This window comes from Equus przewalskii, chromosome 18 (genome assembly GCF_037783145.1).
Source record: "Equus przewalskii isolate Varuska chromosome 18, EquPr2, whole genome shotgun sequence".
NCBI lineage: Eukaryota > Metazoa > Chordata > Mammalia > Perissodactyla > Equidae > Equus > Equus przewalskii.
The window spans coordinates 40,279,565-40,300,225 of NC_091848.1; the positions used below are offsets into that span (position 1 = coordinate 40,279,565).

Sequence of the window (20,661 nt, forward strand, 5' to 3'; positions counted from 1 at the left end):
GGGAAGTGGAGCTCAGCCTCGGGCATGTTAAATTTGAGGCGTCAGGCGGATTTGTTCTCGGCACCAGGGAAACCGATGCAAGGTGGGAAAGAGGCCACAGCTGCGAGCAGTTTGGGGCGTCAACACTGTCAAAGAGGCAGTGACATCTGAAGGCCTCCGGGAAGAAGTTGGCAGAGCTGGGAAGTATGAACATGGAGGGTACCTGGGATGACAGGGGTGGGAGCAGGGACACAGGTGCAGGGTGGGCGGAGGGGAGGGGGACACCAGTCGCTCCTGGACTGCTGGGAAGGACGGGATGAGGCTGCGGGCAAACGCTGGAGTCAAGATCTCAGCAGAGGAGGAGGGCCGCCACCTTCCCCCCCAGGAAATCCACAGTTGAACTCAAAGCAGCCTTCCCCACGCTGGCCAGTCCTCTGGGCCTTGTGCCCACTTCCTCGCACTCTGGCTGCAGTGGCGCCCTGGACCCCAGCCTGTGGGGGTCCCTCTGTGCCTCCGGCCCTCTCTCTATCAGCCATGGGGGGCGGCTCCGGCTCCCCAGGCCGCAGGGCGCCTTTTCCTCCAGGTTCCCGCCCCACACCGGGCCGGGGGCCCCGGCAGCACCGCCCACCTGGCCACCGCCGCAGCCGGCGCCCGCAGCCCGCCCGAGCCGCTGCAAGCCGGCGGCCCCTCCCGGGGGTGGGGTTTCGGCCTCTCCCCCCCCCGAACACACCCCCTCCGCCTTTGTTGCAGCATCTCCCCGGACACCCCCCTCTCTGCCTCTGCCTCCACGTCCAGGGGTCTGAGGGGTGCTCGGCTAGGGGCCCGGCGAGGAGAGGGGTTCGGGCGGCGCCAGGACGCCCGCGGGCTCCCCGGAGTGAGGGGCGGGGAGGAAGCAGCGGAGCCCGGAGCCGCGGGGCCCGCTGCAGCAGAAGGGGGAGGAGAATGGGGAGGAGCTGGAGGGCAGGCAGTCGGGGAAGGAGGGGTCTTAAGGGGCGGCGAGCGCCGGTCGGATTTCCTCCGAGGCTGGCGATCAGCGGAGCTCCCACCTTCCCCTAGAGCTCGCTGCAGCCGCCCTGCCCCGCGCCCTCCGGAGACCGGGACGGGACCATGGTGAGAGCGGGGTGCGCGGCGCGGAGCCGAGGGCGGCCCGGGGTGGCCGGGCGGAGGGGACGAGCCTGCGGGACCCGAAGAAGTTTCTGGGGTCGGCGCGGGGCCCGGTGCCTTCAGTCTCGCTCTTCTCTCTTCCGCAGATGTGGACACGCTGGCTCGCGCTCGCGCTGGTGGCCGTCGCCTGGGTCCACGCCGAGGTAGGCGAGCGGCTGCGGAGGTCCGAACTCGGGCTCCGGGGCCACTTGGGTCTGCGCGTCAGGCGGGCGGCGCGTTCGTCCTGGGGATGCTCTCCCGGGTGGGACCGGGAGTTTGCATACGGGGGGTGAGGGGGGCGCTCCGAGCAGAAACGCTACTTGGGAAACTTAAACCTCAAAATCGGGAAAAGTAGTTTGGGCCGTAAGCGGAGCCGCACCGCGGCTAATATGGAGGGAGAGCGGGGAGGGGAGAGGACGAGCGGGCCCATCGCGACGGGGGCGGCGACAAGAGCAGCAGCCGAGTTCAAAAAGGCGCCTTGAGTTCTTTCCTTCACTTCAGAGGAAACTGAGAATAGTTGCGGACTTTTCCCTTCCGAGTCTGTTTCCTGGGGGGAAAACCCCCACGGGATTCTTTTCTTTTTTAGGGCGGAATACAGTTTTTTCTCTTTTATGAAAGATTATGATTCGCTGAAATTTGGGGTTCTTTCTTTGTATAATGTCCTCTGATTTTGTGTTATTATCAGGGCCATGTCATGACCTTTTAAAATCTCTATTTTTCCCTTAAATTAGCGTTGCGCAAGTGTGAGACATCCCTTCCTCTGCCCTTGGGGGCTCCGCGTTTCCAGTCACAGTGTTTCAGCGCTTTTTTGGTAATGTTTTCTTTTCAACTCCAGTGACCTTCCTGAGACAGTACAAACAAACCAACAAACCCTTCCCTCACAAGCCCCTCCATTAACTCATGGTTTATGGATAGAAAATAAACAATTCTAAATTCCCTGTGCTCCAGTCTCCAGAAAAGTGAGGTCAGAAACCAAACATTTGATAATTATGGCAGGAAATGTGGAAGGAATTAAAAAGCATGAGGGAGAAGAAATGGAATGTACATTACAAAAGAAATAGCTCCCTGGTGGGTGGTTATTCCCCCTCTTTGAATTTTTTTCTTGGTATTGCAGCTTAGCCTCACCCTTAGCATCTCAGCTTGACTCTGCCTAGAAAAATCATAAAAGCAATCAAGCTCTTTTCGATTTTAAGAAAATACACCTTATCCTGAACTCTCATCTAATTCAGTACTATGTCTTTGGTTGAGCTGGAAACACGAGCTGGTTTTGCTCACAATGAAATAAAGAAACACCTACTGGATATCTGCTTTGTGTTATAATAAACCCCATTTTAGTGATGGGGAAACTGAGAGAGATTACAGATTTATCCACTGCCCTGAGCTGTTCGATGGTAGGAGTAGAACTTGAATCCAAGGCAGTCCGGTGTCACACCCCGGCCTCTTCACCACCACCCCACAGGAGGACCATGTATTTGCCAGGCACTGCTTATATAGCAGATGCCAGGCTGCATGCAGCATTTCTTTTAAAGCTTCCTGAACCTTGTAGGGTAGGTTTTGTTATCCCCATTTTACAGAGGAGGAATCAGGTTTAGGGGGATCAGGGAAGCTGCCCAAGGTCATAGTTCTGAAGGAGCATCTGAACCCAGCTCCCTCCGCCTTTGGAGCCCATCTTGAACTCCGGGTCTGCTTCTCAGGTGTTTTGTTTTCCAGGGTTTGGATCTGAGGGAGGATCTCTCTTTCATGGGCTGATTTAGCCCTGGCTGAGGAACACCCCGCCCTCCCTGCTGTGGTCCTCAAAAGGCAGCCGCAGGCCAATGATGGATGAGGCGAACCCCTGGTTGGTTTTACAGCGGGCTTAGGAATTGCCAGCCAGTGTGAAATCGCTGGGAACTGGAATGCAAATACAGATGAGGTGTGAGGAGGCTGTTGGTTCACTCACCACAAGGCTGCGTGGCCCAAGGTCCAGGATCTCACTATTCTAGGCAGCCTGCATACACCCCCTCCCCCCAGTGCATTGCAGGGAGAAGCAGAGCTCTCATAGGAAGTTCCCCCAGCAGCAGTTTCCTGCTTGAGGTGGAAGAGCAGAAAGTCCTCTTACAGAATTCTCAGGCAAAATCCACAGGGAAAGAGGCAAAATCAGGAAGTGCTGAGGCATGAAAACTGAGGGAGTTGGTGCAGAAAAGAGGCTATGAACTCAGAAAAGAGGAGTGAGGAGTAGCTATGAGCTAGTTACATTTTATGACTCCAGGTTATTAAGGGTTATCTTTTAATCAGTCCAGTCTCTTGGTGTCTGGCCCTAGTAACATTTGGCAAAATTTTAATCCATGTTTTAATAATAATATACCTTTAATTATTAATGAAAAGGTAAATTAACCTTAGCAATGTGGATATTATTTTAAACATTTTATCCTGTTAATAGTTAATAGTGCTTGCAGTCAAAATTTTTTTCCTTGTTAGCTATAACAACGTATAGAAAACAAAGCCAAATAATGATATTTATAGTCTTTATTGACATGAATCCACTTCTGTAGACTTTAGGGCTAACATTGTACAAATATGGTTGAACTTTTTAGAAATGAAATTTAGAAAAGAAACTGAGTTTTCTTGGTGCCTTTTGGTTTAATACAAACACAAAGATTCAATTCAACAAATTTTTTAAAAAATATGATCGCCTGACACATCATGTTGATATTTGAAGAAGCGAAGCCTTTGGAGTAGTAGACATCCAGGATCAGAGGTATCCCAAGCTTGGGAAAGGGTGGTTGTCATCATTATTAATGCCAAGCTTTTTTTTTTTTTAAAGATTGGCACCTGAGCTAACATCTGTTGCCAATTGTTCTGTTTTCCTTCTTCTTCTTCTCCCCAAAGCCCCCCGGTACATAGTCGTATATTCTAGTTGTGAGTACCTCTGGTTGTGCTATGTGGGATGCCGTCTCAGAATGGCCTGATGAGTGGTGCTATGTCTGCACCCAGGATCCGAACCAGCAAAACCCCGGGCTGCCAAAGCAGAGCCAGCGAACTTAAGCACTTGGCCACGGGGCCAGCCCCTAATGCCAAGCTTTAAATCCTGTTTGGTTAGAGTCAAGAAACTATTAACAAATCTCATTAAGGAAAGTGTCATATTTTGAGTATTTTCCATGATCTCTTACTGGCACCTCAGGGTTGCTTTTTGATTGCTCCCTTTCTTTCTTACTTTCTCTTGGTCTTAATACTCTATCACCATTGTATTCCTTCAGGCAGCCTCCATCAAATTTCTGCCCCATCCACCTGAGCTCGCACTCATGCACTCTTTAGAGTCTGTGCTGGAAAGGGCGTGTTGAGGGGTGTGGCACGTGTCTCTTGATGAGCATATCTTAGTGTCTGGTATGGATGAGGAATGGGAGGTGTGCCAGCAGCAGAGGGAGAGCTTCAGCTAACAATCACACAGCTACCCGTTTTCTCCATTCTTCTGGGAGGGGGCTATGTGGCCCTGCTCACTCACCCTCACCAATTTCGCTCCCATTGAGAATTACTGCAGTTCCCCGAGAGGTGTGGATGGTGGGGGCTGGGAAAGGTTGAGAACCCAGGTGCTAGGGCATGTGCCCTTGAGTCTCAGTAGGCTCAGTCCCTTCTACATGGCAGGCTGGAGGGGACCCTGTGGGCCAACTGCTTCCCAAAGACAGCCTTGGCAGGTGTCCAAGCGCTCTGATCCCCAGCATTCTGGCTCTATAAGTTCATCATGATAATCACATGTACAGGGGAGTGATTCACACAAATTAGAACACTCATTTCAGTAAGGCAATGCTTGACCCATGAACTGAGTGCATCATTTAAGGTAATAGTAACAAGGACAGTAACAATAGACAAGATTATTAGGGCATTGTCCCTCTGAAGCCAGATTCCTTAACCTCATTTACACCCTGTTATCAACATACAGTTAATCAGCCACGAAGGGTTTTATTGGCTGATGTGGGATCTCCTCTGTACTCTCTGGAATTATTCCAATGGTAGATTCAGGCAGGCCGAGGGTCTGACCCACATCCGCTGACTGCTTCTTGGAGCTGCAGCAAAATTAGGGTTTTAATATCCATCTTGTACATTAACCGCTAAAATAATCTCTTGTTTGTTTATCCTTTGGCAAATAAACTGCTTGCTGTGATTCTAAAGACCATCGCTAGAAACTGAGATGTGAAAACAGCAGATACTCTGCTGAGTAGCCAAAACAGATGGGCAAGTGCCCTGAAAATTGTGGCCCTGGCCATTGAAAATGTCTTTAGAAGAGGGGGGACATGTTACAGTTCCCATAGAAGTCTCTGCATTGGGTGATGGAAAGCAAAAGTCAGTTCCCAGGCTCAGGGGAGCTAGTTGGGGAGGACCTGTGAGGTAGAGAAGATCGGGGGCGTAGGCTGCAGTGGATGTAATGTCCCAAAGAAGAAAATTAAGTCTTTAAAATCAGCGAGGCAGAAAGACGTGTTTCCAGGAGAATGGAGAAAGGAAAGGATGAGCTGTAAATATCAGTGGTCACACATGGAAAATTGAGAATGTCACTGTGTCTTTTTCCTACTCCTCCTCAAATAACTGGACATCCAGACAGAAAATTTCTAGCAGCCACAAATAGTATTAGCTTAATGACGCCAGATATGATAGGATTGAAAAGCCCCTTACACTTAGATGGGTTCATTTTGTAAGCCAGGTGATTAATGTCCTGCAGGTCAAATTCTTGCTTTTCTCTAAGGTGCTGTCTTCTGGTGCCTGGGACTTTGGTGCGGGGCACTTTGTCCAGGAGCAAGTAGTAATGGTAGGAGCCTTCCCTTCACGATGCCAATCAGGCAATATTCCCTGCTGCCGGCTGAGCATGCCCTACACACAAGGCAGAGTCATGGGTGAAGTGTAAGACCTGTCTCTGCCCTCAGGTTGCTTACAGTGTAATGGTGGGCCAGGTGCTTTTAAACTCTGGCAGCTATAATGTATATTGTTATAACTACGTGATGAACAAGTATCTTTACAATTATTGTTGCTTTTTTTTACATCAACATATTGATTTTTAAAGTTCTTTTACATTAGCACAGTACACACATCTTTAATGTATAGCTTGATGAACTTTTTTTTTTTTTTTAAAGATTTTATTTTTTTCCTTTTTCTCCCCAAAGCCACCCGGCACATAGTTGTACATTCTTTGTTGTGGGTCCTTCTTGTTGTGGCACATGGGACGCTGCCTCAGCGTGGTTTGATGAGCAGTGCCATGCCCGCGCCCAGGATTCGAACCAACGAAACACTGGGCCGCCTGCAGCGGAGCGCGCGAACTTAACCACTTGGCCACGGGGCCAGCCCCTAGCTTGATGAACTTTTACATATGGATACACCCATGTAGCCACCACCCACTCCGTCAAGACTGAGGGAGTTGGTGCGGAGAGGAGGCTGTGAACTCAGGGTGTGTGGAAACAGTTACAATGAAAAAGGTGAGGAGTAGATATGATCAAGGTTACATTTCACCACTCAAGGATCATCATCATTTAATTAGTTCAATCCTTTGAAGTCTGGCCCTAGTAATGCTTGGCAAGCTTTTAATTCATGTTTTAACAATAATAAACCTTTAATTATTAACGAAAAGGTAAATTAATCCTCTCCATATGAGACTTGCAATTTGGATATTATGTTAAGTGTTTAGCTTGTAATTAACAGTGCTTGCAGTGTAAAATTGTTTTTCTTGTAGCTACAAGGACACATAGCAAACACAGTTAAATGCAATCTATATTGACCTGAATCCATTTTAGCAAACTTTGGATCAGCTTTCAGGGAGCTGACTTGACTGTTTGCAGAGAATATTCCAGGGCTCAGTATAATCTATGCTGAGAAACTCAATCAAGGAAAGAAACTCAAATAATGCTATTTGACCACTTTGCCCTGGTCATTATTACTTTTAAAGGGACTCTACATAAGATGCATTTAATATTTATGATAGCTAAAAACTTAAAACCTACTACATATCCAACAACAGGAGAAGAGTTAGGAGTTAACAGAAATATGTTATGTAACATAACATGTTACATATGTTACAATATGTAGCAGCCACTAAAAGTTATGTTTACATAAATTTTGAAAGCTCTGGCAAATGATTATGATTTAATTTAAAAACAGAACACCATCCCCACCCCCTGCCAATGCCTTATGCTCACAGCTGTGTAAAAATTTTTGGAGAAGTATAACAAAATGTCTTAAAATCCATTATGAAGATTCTTGTGACCTCTCTCCTTTTTCAAGAGGAATTTACCCTCCTAATATATGCTATCTTTAAGTATAAAAGTTAATGTGTTATTTTCTGATAAAATATGAAAATAAAATATGCTCATAAAAAGATTAGAGAATATAGAAAAGACTAGAGCAAGGAATAAAATTACCCATAATTCCACCACCTAAAGATAAATGAGCTCTTCCTCCCTCCTTTCAGAGAAATTATCAAAATCGGTGAACAGGTGTAAGTGATGCACCTGGTAGACGCTGTAGGGAATAAAAGTAAGTACCTCCCAACATCATGAGATAAATGGCCTCCAGAGATGGCACAAACATAGCATGCATGTCACCACTACCCTCTCCTTTACCCATGACAGACATTGGTAATCACTCGTAGAATATTTTCCTTCTGAGCCTGGAGGAGGTTTGAAAATCTTTCTCAGCAATGTTCTAGGTAAGCACTAGCAATAAGTCTGTCTGTGAGACACAAGATATTTGCCATTCTTGTCAGAAAATTCAATCCAATTTGACAAACATTGGTATATCTTTAGCCAAAATTAAGGTGATTCAAAGGCAGAGTTTGGGACTATGTGAAACAAAGACAACATGGGGTAATAGGTGATAGGACTAAGGTAGCAAATGGATGAAAGTGTCAAGAAAAAAACTCTTTGTTCCTGGCCTAGTCTTCTCAGTTCTTTAGATGAGTTCGAACACCTTCAAGTAAGCCAAACCCTCTAATGTTGACCATCAACAAAAGTATGATAACAAGAATTTTCTTGGCTGTTCTGATGGAGCAAACGGTTGCTCTTGCTAAGGCTCTGAGAGCTGCTGCTGTCATAGATAACAGCTTCTGCATTAGCAGACGTCTGGCAGTAACCTGCTAATAGAAAGCTCTTTGGGTAATTGGAGTACAAAATATATCCTATAAATCTGCATTTTCTGCTGTGGTTGGAGGATTTCCATGTAATCTCTTCCCAGACTTTTTATATGCTCATTTGGAAGCCATCACCAATAAGCTCTTCCCAGGATTAAGTCTGAGTTTATGACCTTTAAAATGTTCCCTGAATAATCCCAGACACTATTTGTGACTAAGCTGTTGCCAAAACCAGGCATGTGACACATGGCAAAAGCCGTGACATGTTTTAGGCCCAGATTTATACATGCATGTGTTGTGGTATATTTGCTTGAATGGATGTAGGGAAAATGTCTCTTTGTCTTTACTTGTTAGTGTGGTCAAGATTTAAAATCCTTGTGTCTGAGGCAGAATTTGTCTTTTTCCTGCCAGTCTTTCTTTTATCCTTTAATGATAGAAAATGAGTGTAATTTATTGATCTGCAGAAGTGCCAGACATCACGTTCGTCACTTTGCACATATGCTGCTACAGAATAGTGTGGAACTAAAAGGCAGTTCCCTATAGGTCCCTGTTCTGAAGGGGCTGCTGCCACCATAGCTACAGTACAGCTCAGAGGGACCTGGCTGCCAGGGGCCAGATCCATGGCCTTTGCAGAAATTACCACCCCCTTCCTCACCTCTTGCTGCTGGTTCAGAAAACCCTGAAATGTGGCCATGGGATGGATGCCTTCTTGGAGTTTGAGAGGCTGCTCTTGAGCCTCTGGGGCCGTGTCAGCCTGTCCACCTTGTCCGCTTGACTGGTCTGTCCAGTAGGCGGCAGCTTTTTGTGTGGCACACATCTGAGATTGTGTCTGTTCCTGGGGTGCTGGTGCTCTTTTCTCATTTCCCGGTTTCATGTCCCTCAAGCCTTCCAATGAGCTTCTTGCACCTTTCCCTCTCTCGTTCTCGTCTCTGGGTGTTTCCAAGCCTTGTCTTTTACACAGACCCTGTCACAGAACCTTCTCATTATTAAGGACATTGTAGAAGAATAAGAGTCTTGACATAGAAGTCCTGCCCTGCCACTTTCTACCTCCTGTCACCTTTTTGAAGTCACGTAATATCTCTAACTTGCAGCTTCAGTTAGGAGCGGGGCTTTCGGGTGGCGGACCAGGTTTGAATTCTGACCTTGTCTTGCTGTGAGGCCTTGAGCAAGTTACTGAACCTCCCTGAGCTCTTTTTGCTCATCTGTCAAGTGGGAATACTGGCTGTCTCTCTGCCTTTCTGTCCACTTAGAGAATGGAAAAGGTTTCTTCTACTCATGGCACATAGTCGACACCAAAAACAAACACCTGCAAGAGAGGACATCCTTCCACCGGTCCCTACTAGGCACTGGCAAAGGATGTTTTTGACTCTGTAATGACTTCAACAAGAGAATTCTCAGTTTACACATGGACATTCACTAGGCCTGTCTGTCTTTGTACAGCCTGCGTGCTGGCTCAGGTGTTATTCTGTTTACAGATTGATCCTTGAAAGGAAGTAGAGCGTGATGGGCGAGTGCTCAGGCCTTGAAGCTAGATTACCTGAGTTTAAATCCTCGCACTGCGCTGATTAGCCCTGCGATCTTGGGGAAGTTGCCTAACCTCTCTGGGCCTGTTTCCTCATCTATAAAGCAATTAGAAGAGTGTCTTGGTACATGGAGGGCAGTAAGTGTTAGCTATTATGGTCATTCCTGTAGCGTCTCTATTGGAAGAGCTCTAAAAGCCATGGGGTGTGTGCTCATGGCTTGCAGAACTCTGCTCACCTCTGACTCTCTCCTGAGATTAAGATTCACTTTCTTCTTAAAAGACAACTAGGATTATTTATTTCAGTGGATGCTTTGATGCCCAGAATTCATATCAGAACCCTTGCTTCTACTGAGCCAATCTTGCCGTCAGACTTCTAGACAGCGTTTCCTCTGTGGAGCCACAACCCTCTCATTCCTCCAAGAGAGTGAAGCCCTCGCTGAGTGCCTCCTGTGCTCAGCAGTGGGCTATGCCAGCCAGCACAGCTTCCTCCCTAAAGACACGATGAACGAGAGAGCGAGCTGGCGAGGGAAGAAGAGTGAGAAGAGGCACAGAAGAGAGGTAACAAAACTCCTCTGGAATGTTTCCACATTCGGTTTTTGTCTCCTGAGTCCCTCCTTCTTACAGATGGAGGTGGCCACCAGATATCTTGGATTTTTTTCTGGGCTGGTCATTTTCATATATTCTTGCTGTAGTCCCTGCAGCCTGCCTGCTACTGGGCCACGAATTCTAAACTTGGGGTTTGGAAAATAGAATGAGGCAAAGGAATAGAAGCCTTTGCTTTCATTGTTTGAATAATAAATACCTCCTCTCAAAGACAGGATAGGAAGGATTCCTGGATCCGGCTGGGATTGTCCCTTTGGAAACCAAGGCAACCCTTTGGGTGTTTTGCACACAAACCCTGGGTTCTCTGCTGGGCGCTGCTGTGTCTGGCAGCCAGCCCTGACTGCAGCCCCACGTGGCCACTGATGCCCAGGCCTGGGAGCCCAGTCTCTGTTGCCCCTTATGTGGCTCTTTGCTCTCTTCTTTGTTTTTCCCCTCTCCCTTCTTGTCTCTCCTTTTCTTTCTCATCTTCCTCCTCCGCCATTACAAAGAGGTCATTCTGGAGTGTTTGGCTGGATGGGGAGCTCCCAGATCATCCACATACCACCAGCTTCACATTCTATGCAGCGAGAAAGCTGCACAGTGTGGAGGCATTATTTTGCCTCACCCATCTGGGACAAAGGGAAATTGCTCACAGGAAACTCAAGAAAGGAAAGTCAAGAGCACCACAAACCCGTTCTTGCTCAGGCACTGAGTTAGTGCTGGTGACTAAAATGCAGACCTTGTCCCCAAGGAGTTTGCAGTGGAGGAGTCAGACGGGGACACGGGCTCAGAGTGACCCAGTGTGGAAAGTGCGAGGACAGGCCTGAGAACCTGACCCAGCACTGGCGGGTCTGGGAAGGCCTCCAAGAGGGAGCGCCCCACAAGCCGAGCCCTGAAAAATGAGTGGTAGGGAGCCAGACAATGGGCCAGAGGAGAGGAAAAGAGCCTCATCTTATTTCATTCTCCGAACTCGATAATGCAGTTCTTATAATCGTCATTTTATCAGTGAAGAAACTGTGGCTCAGAGAATTCTGTTAGTTACCCCAAATCAGCCACCTAGTAAGTAGTAAAGCCAAGATTCAAACCCAGGACTTCAATTCTCAAGGCAAATGCTCTGGGTTCAAGTGAGCTCAAGGTCCGCTCAGGCTTATTTCTGAACGTGACTTTGAAAACAAAGCAAAGACATTTTTGCTAGGTAACAGGGACACAAAAAAGAAAACCCTGCATAGGCCCTGTCATTGAACTCTTCCCACCATACCAGCTGTAAGTGCCTGGAGCGACTTCAGGCCTGGTCATTCTGGCCACATCGACAGCGGCATGGTCTTGGTTTGGTTCAGGTGCAGCTGCGTCTCTGACCCGCTCTGAAGGGTAGTGGTTCCATCAGAGCACTTGCAGCATAGGCAGTGCCTCAGAAGATGTTTTAAGGCAGTTTCTTTGTCCTGCAGATGTATTCACAACTCTTCCACACTGAATAAGACCAAATGGCAAGATAGCTGTAAGAGTTGCTGTGGGGGGCCGACCTGGTGGCGCAGCTGTTAAGTGCGCACATTCCACTTCTCAGTGGCCCAGGGTTTGCCGGTTCAGATCCCAGGTGTGGACTTGGCATCGCTTGGCACACCATTCTGTGGTAGGCGTCCCACATATAAAGTAGAGGAAGATGGGCACGGATGTTAGCTCAGGGCCAGGCTTCCTCAGCAAAAAAGAGGAAGGCTGGCAGTAGTTAGCTCAGGGCTAATCTTCCTTGGGGAAAAAAAAAAAGAGTTGCTGGGTATGGTTGTTTAGTCTGTCCACTGCACAAATGTGGCTGGCTAAGAGGCAAATGGGGCTGACTGCATCCTGCACTCTGTTTACCAGGCTGTGTGCCCTAGCATGGGCTTGTCTGTCCATCCAGAGGAAAGGGTGTCTTTTCTCTAACGGATGGGTAAAGCTCCTCAAACCCAACATTTTCTCTTAGATATATGATGCTAATTGGACTCAGGTTGCCATTTCTCTATCTATACATTTTATAAATTGATGTCGTTCAGAGTCTTATAAAATTTTTACAATAGACCTCTATCAAAAGTTAGTTTTGTATTTTTGTGAATTTTCTTCATGGATTAGCTAAGATGATACAATGAAAATTTAAAAAATCTATTCTTTTGCACCCACAAATGTGCTTCTTTTGGCTGTTGCCCAACTCAGTCTAGTTTGGGAGCTGTGATTCCCGGGGAATTAAGAACAGCATTCCTAGCTTCCCTCTGATTCCTGGATTAGCACAACTTCCCTCAGCCCACAGCTGAATTCCAGCCCCGAGGAAGAAATGTCTTGGAGTGAACTCCCAGCCTGGAGCCTGTCAGAGGTGGTGTCATGTGTTTGCCTTAGCTGAACAAAAAGCAAGCAGGCTTTCCGGGCTCGCTCCGCCTCCCCACACCCCCCTCTGGAGAGGCCGGTTAGCGTCTAGACAGTGTCTGCTTGGCACTGCGCCTTCCAGCACAATCTGCGCAGTTCTGCAGCTCTGGCTTGGGTTGCCTCTCCTCGCTCATTTCCCCAGTTTTCTTAGTCTGCCTTAAACTGTTTCAGTGGCACCGATGTGAGCCACACACATAAGAAGCAGGTGAGTGAATCTGTGAGATTGTCAGGGTTCAGCAGTCTTGAGAGGTTCACAGTTGAGAAAACACCCACAGTGCCGGCAGAAGCTGGGGCTGAGTTTATAGAGATCCCCGATGGCAGCTGGCTTCCAGCAAGCCTCCATTTGTTGGCCAGAGATGGGCTGGAGCAAATAACCCAGGACAGACAGTGGCACCCAGGCCATGAGCCTCATTACTGCCTTCCACTGTGGTGTGACCTTGGGCAGGTCACTGGACACCTCATCTGCAAATGATGAGGGTCAGAGCAGGCGAGCTCTAAACCCAGCTCTGAAATCCCATCCCTCTAGAAGGAGGCGGACATTTTAGGTTGAATTGTCAAATATTCTACCTAATGGAGTTAGGATAGTGGATAGGTCTTGTCTTAATTGACGGCCTGGGCAGGAACAGTTTTAAAGAGAAGCTGGCCCAGGAATGGGAAAAGAGAATGAATAAAAGCAGGAGGCATTTTATGTCCCTTACTTGCTCCTGCAAGTATTGAGTGCAATATAAACAGTACAGCACGTGGCACCCGAACGGTCTTCATGCCCAGGAATCCCAAACACCTGATTTTTCCACTTTAGAAACCAGCTGCTCAACAACACTGGACAGGAAATGAAGGATGCTTGGTCCCCTTGGGGTTGAGCAAGGACGCTTTAAAAAGAAAAAAAGAAAACCCCAAATTCCAAAGTGTGTAACTTGAGCTTCTATTGAACTTATTTAAAAAAACAAAAACAAACTTTCTTCTGACCTTTGTAAATATTCACATTATCATTAAAAATAATAATAAATTTTCATTAAAAATAATGATGCAGTATTAAAATGGCCTACAGAAATAGTTGTCTGAAGATGTGGCACACTCTAGGTTTGCTTTCTGGAGCCCTTCTTGCCTTCTCCCCATGTTGCCTCACCCATGACCAGGATCCTGCGTTTCCTGAGCACATATTGATGAAGTCCCTGCCTGGTCCCATGCCCTTCTCTCTAAGTCAGTGCAGGGCTCGTGTTACAGCTGGGGGCACTGTTCTTCCACCTTGACCTCAGCGGTTAAATCAAGTGAAGTGACTTGCGAGGGTGAACTCAGTGAGGAAACAGAGGCCAATGCAGATGTTTTAGTCCTGCTTAAAGCTTGGTACCTTCACTGCACTCCAGTTCCCACATCCCACCGGATAAGCCTAGAATATTAAGTTGTGCTGACTGTTGGTCCTGAATGGGGGGCCAGCCCAATGTTGTATGTGCTTTCCTAATAAGGCTACTTGTAAAACGAGAATTGAGTTAAAATTGGCTGTGCTCTAGGGTAGACTATAGACCGAGACACACACATAAATTTCACTACTTAATTGACACTACTGAATTGACTTAAATTTCACTATTTGGAGAACATGACCATCTACCTATAGCTCAAATACACTTCTCTCACAACAACCAATTCCTGTGGAGACTGATGAAGAGAAGCATATACGTTCTGTAGGCACAGGTTCTACCAACTGTAGATCAAAAGGCCTACCACAGTGTGTCTGTACCAAACATGGAGATGCACACTTTTTCTTGTCATTAATCCCTAAACAATACAGCATAACAACTATTTACATACTATTTACATTGTATTCGATCTTATAAGTAATCTACGGATGCTTAAAGTATATGGGATGTCGGATGTAGGTTAAATGCAAATATTGCACCATTTTATAAGAGCGACTTGAGGATCCTTAAGTTTTGTATCCATGAGGATTTGGAAACCAGTCCGCCTGCAGATGCTGAGGGATGACTGTAATTCAGTTTCCCTTAATTTGACTGTTTTGTTTAATTCAGTTTAGTATTTGACTTCTGGTCTACTGTCCTGATCCCTTTCTGAGCCCAGGCAAATAGATCAGTGCTTATTTTTGTCGCTGTGAAGTTTGCTTGTTAATGAACATCAGCTTAATCAATATGTGTTATTCATTCATTCATTCATTCCCCATCTCATTCCTAAAATGAGAGAGATGTGTTTCCTCTCAAATCCCGTGGTTACCATGTCCCACTAGCTCTGTCAGAATTAGGCTAACTGAGCGTAGTTTCCCTTATAGGGAAGGACCCACATTTGTGGCATAACATTTGCAGCAGAGAAAAATAAAATGGATGGAGAGCTCAAAGATGGTCCAGAGAAATTCTTGGTGACTCTGACAAGGATACCTAACTCATCTAAACTTTAGTACAAAATGGATACATATGGAATTCCTGTTAGAGCAGCTAAAAGCTACTGAAGCAGAATTCCGGTGCCCACACTGAGCACAGACTCAGACATACCTGAATGTCCTTCACTGTCAGGGTCTCCATCAGGAATGCCCAGGTGTGGCTTCTGGGTGGCCCTGGCCAGCTCACAAAACCTGTTTTGGAATGGAGGCAGAATTTACAAATGCCCAGAATGCTCAGCTTCACTTCTTCGAGGGCATCCTCATCCTTGGGTCTTCACTATATGCTCTAATTACGTTGCGACAGTTAATTGGGGGCAGGCTGAGGTCTACATCAGAAGTGGGACATTCACCTGGCTTCCCCTCAGACTCCTAAGAATCTTTCAGGTTTATGTCCATTCATGCTCTGTTCCCCCACCTCCTCTAGTCTTCTGTGCTTGGCATTTTCTATTTCCTTTCCTTTCTTATCCTGTGTGGCCTTGGCCTTGCCAACAGCCACATGCAGGGAAGCAGACTTCCTGGTTTAACTATTTATTTTAAGGGTAAAGCCTTTTACTTTATGCATTAATTGGTGTCTGCATCGTGTTCAACAGAAGAGTAATTTTCTGCGTGGCACCGAGGGCTGGCTAATGATCAAAGAAAACCCCAACACAAGGACAGCCACTTCAGGTGTGAGTTCATTTGGGGTTTCTCAATTTCCTTTTTTGGGGTGTGGGACAAGAAGGGAGAGTGAGATCGGGAAGTGTTTTGAGTAGAGGCCAGACATTCAAGTCTTTCCTTAGTGTTGGGTATAATAAATTCAGTACTTAGTGCAGACTTATTTCTTAATAAAATTTCTTAAGCTACTTCTGGGCCATTTTGTTTAAAGGACACTTACAAAGTTAATCACTTTCTCTCTGAGAACTACAACTGGAAAAGAGTCTGTGTTTTTCCTTATTTTCTACAAAAAAACGTGTAATATAACCTGGATAATAATAAGAAACTATGAAAGTTGGAATTTTTGTATTTGTGACACCCCCTATATAGGTACCCTCTGTTTTTAAACTAAAATGAACCCTGAAGGTAATATGAAATCCTGTAACAACAACCAATGCTTGAGGATTATTAACCCCACTGTGTTGGTCATTTTTCATCTTAGGTAATTGCGTTTTTCCCTCTGAATTCCCTTTACACTTTTGATCAAACAGAGGGCTCTTCATTTCCCTCTTAGGTTGCTTCACCGAATTGCTAGTGGATTAGGGAGCAAGCTGGGCTCCTTCCCAGAGGCTATATTTCAGTTGGTGATTGCGTTATTTTTCTAGCTAATGCTGTCATTATTTTGCCCAGTATAAAATGGCATTGTCATTTCGTGACCATAATTACTTATGTTACGGTGGCCAGGACTGTAAAGACCTCATTCCCCAGTGACCTGTTGTTTAACTCCAGGAAAAAGTCCCCTCTGCCTAGGTTGGTGAAGTGAGTGTGTGTGTGTGTGGTTCCCAGATAGCTGAGGGCTATTATGGGCTCTAGATTACCAGTCTGTGGCTTTTGATGTGAAAACAGCCATATTCAAAAAACCATGACATTCTCTTTGAGGGAGAGACAAAAATTAGGGATTCGAAGCCCAAGGGTCTTGGAAGCATGTGAACTGTCCCAAAACAGTTCTTGTTTAGGAATGGATGGAGTAAACAGGAAGAGGGAAAACAGGGGTGGGGACGACCGCGGGAAGAGGAAGGAGGCAGTGATGGGGTGGGAGCCCCTCACCGTTGGCCGTAGTGCGGTAAGGAAATGAAGGCAGGGCGATAAAGTGGAGAACGTCTGGTCTTAAATGCTTCCTGAGGAAATACTGTGAGTGAACGCTGCTGATAGATTTGATCTGAAAAGATACGTAACTGTTTTTGCTCAGTAAATGCATGGTCTGTAAGCAAAACTCCCAAGAGCAAATGATAATGTAAAAGTTGTAAATTAACATGGTGCCTGTGTAGAGTGTGTTCACCAAGGGAAATAATGATAGGAAGTACCTTACACAAAGTAAGTGCTCAAGAAATAGGAGCTGCTATGCTTCTGGTTGCTTTTGCCTGAATTCCCCGGGAGAGTAAAACTACAGGGAAAGACAGACAGAGCCCAGACCTTGGTTTCTCAAACTCCGTGTTGAGTGATGTTAATATATGTGCTAGGTAGATGGCTTTTTAGTTGCAGGACTTTTCAGAGCCTTGCAATGTTCATATGCATTATTTATTTTCCTCTCTAGGAGGAAAGGTTTTTGTTTGTTTTTTTTTTTTTTGAGGAAGATTAGCCCCGAGCTAACTGCTGTCAATCCTCCTCTTTTCGCTGAGGAAGACTGGCCCTGAGCTAACATCCATGCCCATCTTCCTCTACTTTATATGTGGAATACCTACCACAGCATGGCGTGCCAAGCGGTGCCCTGTCTGCACCCAGGATCCGAACCAGCAAACCCCGGTCTGCCGAAACAGAATGTGCGCACTTAACCACTGCACCACTGGGCCAGCCCCTAGGAGGAAAGTATTATAAGCAATGTTTCCCAGACATTTCACCACAGAACAGCATTTTAAAACATACCATAAATATTTCAAGGCTAGTGTTCCATGAAACAGTTTGGAAACATTGGTCAATTCCAGGCAGATTTCTGTAAGTAGAGTCTATTTACATCTGACCCCAGGTCTTAGTGGGCTTGCTGAACTCACTTCCTAAACTAATTCCGTTTCATTGGTAAGGCATGGGACTCATCTGGACTCCAGGGCCAGTATGAGAGAATATCCTTCTGGGAGTGACTCCAGACTGGACCGTGGGCATGGCCATGTCCCTACCTGCCTAAAACTGGCTGGATTTTTTGATTGTCCAGGAATTTTGAAATACCCAAAAATCTTCTTTTCACTTTTTCACTTTCCCTATCCAAACCCAGTCCATCAGCAAGTCCTGTCAACTCTACTGTCAGGATATATCACCTCTTCATGGACTGTTCTCTGTCTCCATCGCCACCACCTCATCCAAGCCACCTTCATTTTGTGCCTGGACTATTGCAGTAGCATCCTAGATGCTCTCCCCCTTTTCCTTCTTGCCTGTCTCCATCTGCTTCTCTACACAGCAGCCTGAATAATCTTCCTAAGACAGGTATCTGATCATGTCACTCTCCCACGTAAAACCCTCCAGCGGCCCCTTTGTCATTAAGAATAAAATCGAAATATCTTATCAGCGCCTGCAAGGTCCTTCATGCTCCAGCCCTTGCCTGCTTTTCTCAGCTTACCTCTCACTGCTCTCCCTTTTGGACCCTGTGTCACAGCCACACTGACTTTCTTTTGTTCCAGAAACATAGCAAATTGCACCCTGCTTCAGAACCTTTGCACTTTTCTTCTCTCTGCCTGAACTGCTCCTCTCATCCTTCAGGGCTCAGCTCAAGAGAGCGTTCCCTAATGACTCGATCTAAGTGGTACTCTCTGTCCCAGATCTCTCTGTCAGACATCCTCTATAGTCTTCTAGGTATTGACCACAATCTGAAATGATCTTGTTGTTGGTGTTTATTCTCTGTCCTTCCTCTAGAATATGTACTCCTTCAGGACAGAGCCCTCCTCTGTCCCATACACCAGTGAATCCCCAGCATCTGGAACTGAGCTTAGTGAGATGCTCAGTGAATATTTCTTGAATTAATCCACTGGCCAAATGGATTAATTAATGAACCCAAATATCTCATATGCAATATGAGAAGATGCACGGTATCTTGCCTATAATCTTTGTACCCCAACCATCTCTGTGCTGGATTCTCTAAGTGTGTTATGCACCTGGGAAGGTGGTTGACAGCACTTTTCCGTCAACACTTTGCTTAACCTTGGACGTGGTAGTAATGCTGGGCTTGCTCAGTCTGACCCCTGGACGCTGATGCTCTCAGCTCCAGGTGAAGCTGGAATTTAAGCAGAGGCTAGCTGAATAGTAAATATTTTTATTTTTTCCTTCCATGATCAGCAATTCTAATTTAACTGGGCATCATTCCCAGAGTAAGCTAATGTCCCAAGGGACTGTAAAATAAAGCATTAAATTCTGTTATTTCTTTGCCCCAAAGCCTCTGGTCACTTTGTCTTCTGACCTCACCATTTGCTGAGACCTTCACTTTTTGGGATCCTTTCTGCTCTTGCCCTCTCTCCTGTTTCATTTGAATGGCAACCGTGATGTCCCCAGTATGGGAAAAACAATGTCTCTGGACTTAGACATTAGATCTCAGAGAAGTCTTTTATTCTGGAGAAAGTTCCACCAAAGGCACAGAGATCAGCAGTGGGTGGAGTCCTGGGGAGCAGACCACCCCCACTTACCCGCAGTCTTACTTCTGTAAACTCTTACAGTGCACCCTTCCACCAATTTTCCTGACTTCCATAGCTTCTTGCTCCACTTTTCAGTGGAGTGAGGGAAACCAAAAGCAGTTCAACATGTGGCATTTCTCCAGTGTTTAGTCAGTTAAAAATGAAGGAGAACAGAGCTTTGAGAACTACTGCTACATAATACTTGGGAGTGTTTTTACCGCAAATGATAATCTATCTGTAGCAACTAAGCTAGTAGGATTTTGTGTAGAGTTTCTGAGGCAGTCCTTGGGGGAATACAAAAAGAACAGAAAAGGAGGTCTTTGTGCATTGTTGGTACAGCTTTAGGGTCTCCCAGGATTTTAATCTCTGCAAAAATAGGGAGTTTGTCTACAATGGCGCGGAATACCGGGCAGTCCCGCATTGGCGGGCCTCCTGTCAGCTAAGGCCTGATTGGCCCGCACAAGTAGGTTTTACAGTTCCTTCTCCCCAGCTGTGACTTCCCAACTGTTCCAAGGAAAGAATGCAAGGCAGGAATGTCTAAGAAGAATAGAATGTACATGTTTTCATTGACTTCAATCTCAAGGCACTAAAAGTGTGTGTGGGGGGCTGTTTGTAATATTATTGAAAGCTGGCGGCAACAGAGTATAGCAGTCGAGCCAAGAAAAGAAAAAAAATGTTTGAGAAGTATCCACTTCATTGCCAAATTTATCCCCGGACTTTTATGCAAAAAAAAAAAAAAGTGTATTTAAATAGTTAAGAGCAGGCTTAATATATGTAGTTTAATTAGCCCCTTATCATTATTTCATGAGATAAGTTATACAAATCCTAAAGACAGGAGGTGGCGAACATTTTGTTTTCCTTAGAGAGGAGACTGGAAGGGTGAACAGACTTGTCCACAGGCATTGAAAGCAGAGCCAGAATTAGGCTGAAGCGCCCATGACGCCTGCCCGTTTTCAAAGGACTGGGTGTTCATTACCTCGGTATCCTGGTCCCAGATGCCGTCCAGCATGCTGCCCTACCCATGTGTTCAGATAATATCTGTTGACTTCAATTATGTACAGCACTTCTAAAACATTCCAAGTTAAAGAAAGTCTTACTCTTTCTACCTAAGCTTTCCTCCTCAATTCATCAGTAATATGTCAGAGCTCAAACTTACTGTGTAGAGCTGTGCTGTTCAGTAGGAAAAGCTACCAGCCATAAGTGGCTATTGAGCACTTGAAATGTGGTTAGTCCAATGAAGATGTACTGTGCGTGTAGAATACACTCCAGATTTCAAAGACTTAGTATGGGA

General features: G+C 46.1%; 1 protein-coding gene across 1 annotated transcript in view; it reads left to right on the forward strand.

The window, feature by feature from the left end:
• The first annotated feature begins 729 nt into the window (after window positions 1-729).
• FSTL1 (follistatin like 1) overlaps window positions 730-20,661 on the forward strand; it is a 54,414-nt gene continuing 34,482 nt past the window's right edge. The window contains exons 1-2 of the mRNA XM_070583824.1: window positions 730-1,089; window positions 1,230-1,286. Of these exons, the coding sequence (XP_070439925.1) occupies window positions 1,087-1,089; window positions 1,230-1,286 (60 nt within the window). The 5' untranslated portion in view covers window positions 730-1,086. The remainder of the gene's footprint in view (window positions 1,090-1,229; window positions 1,287-20,661) is intronic.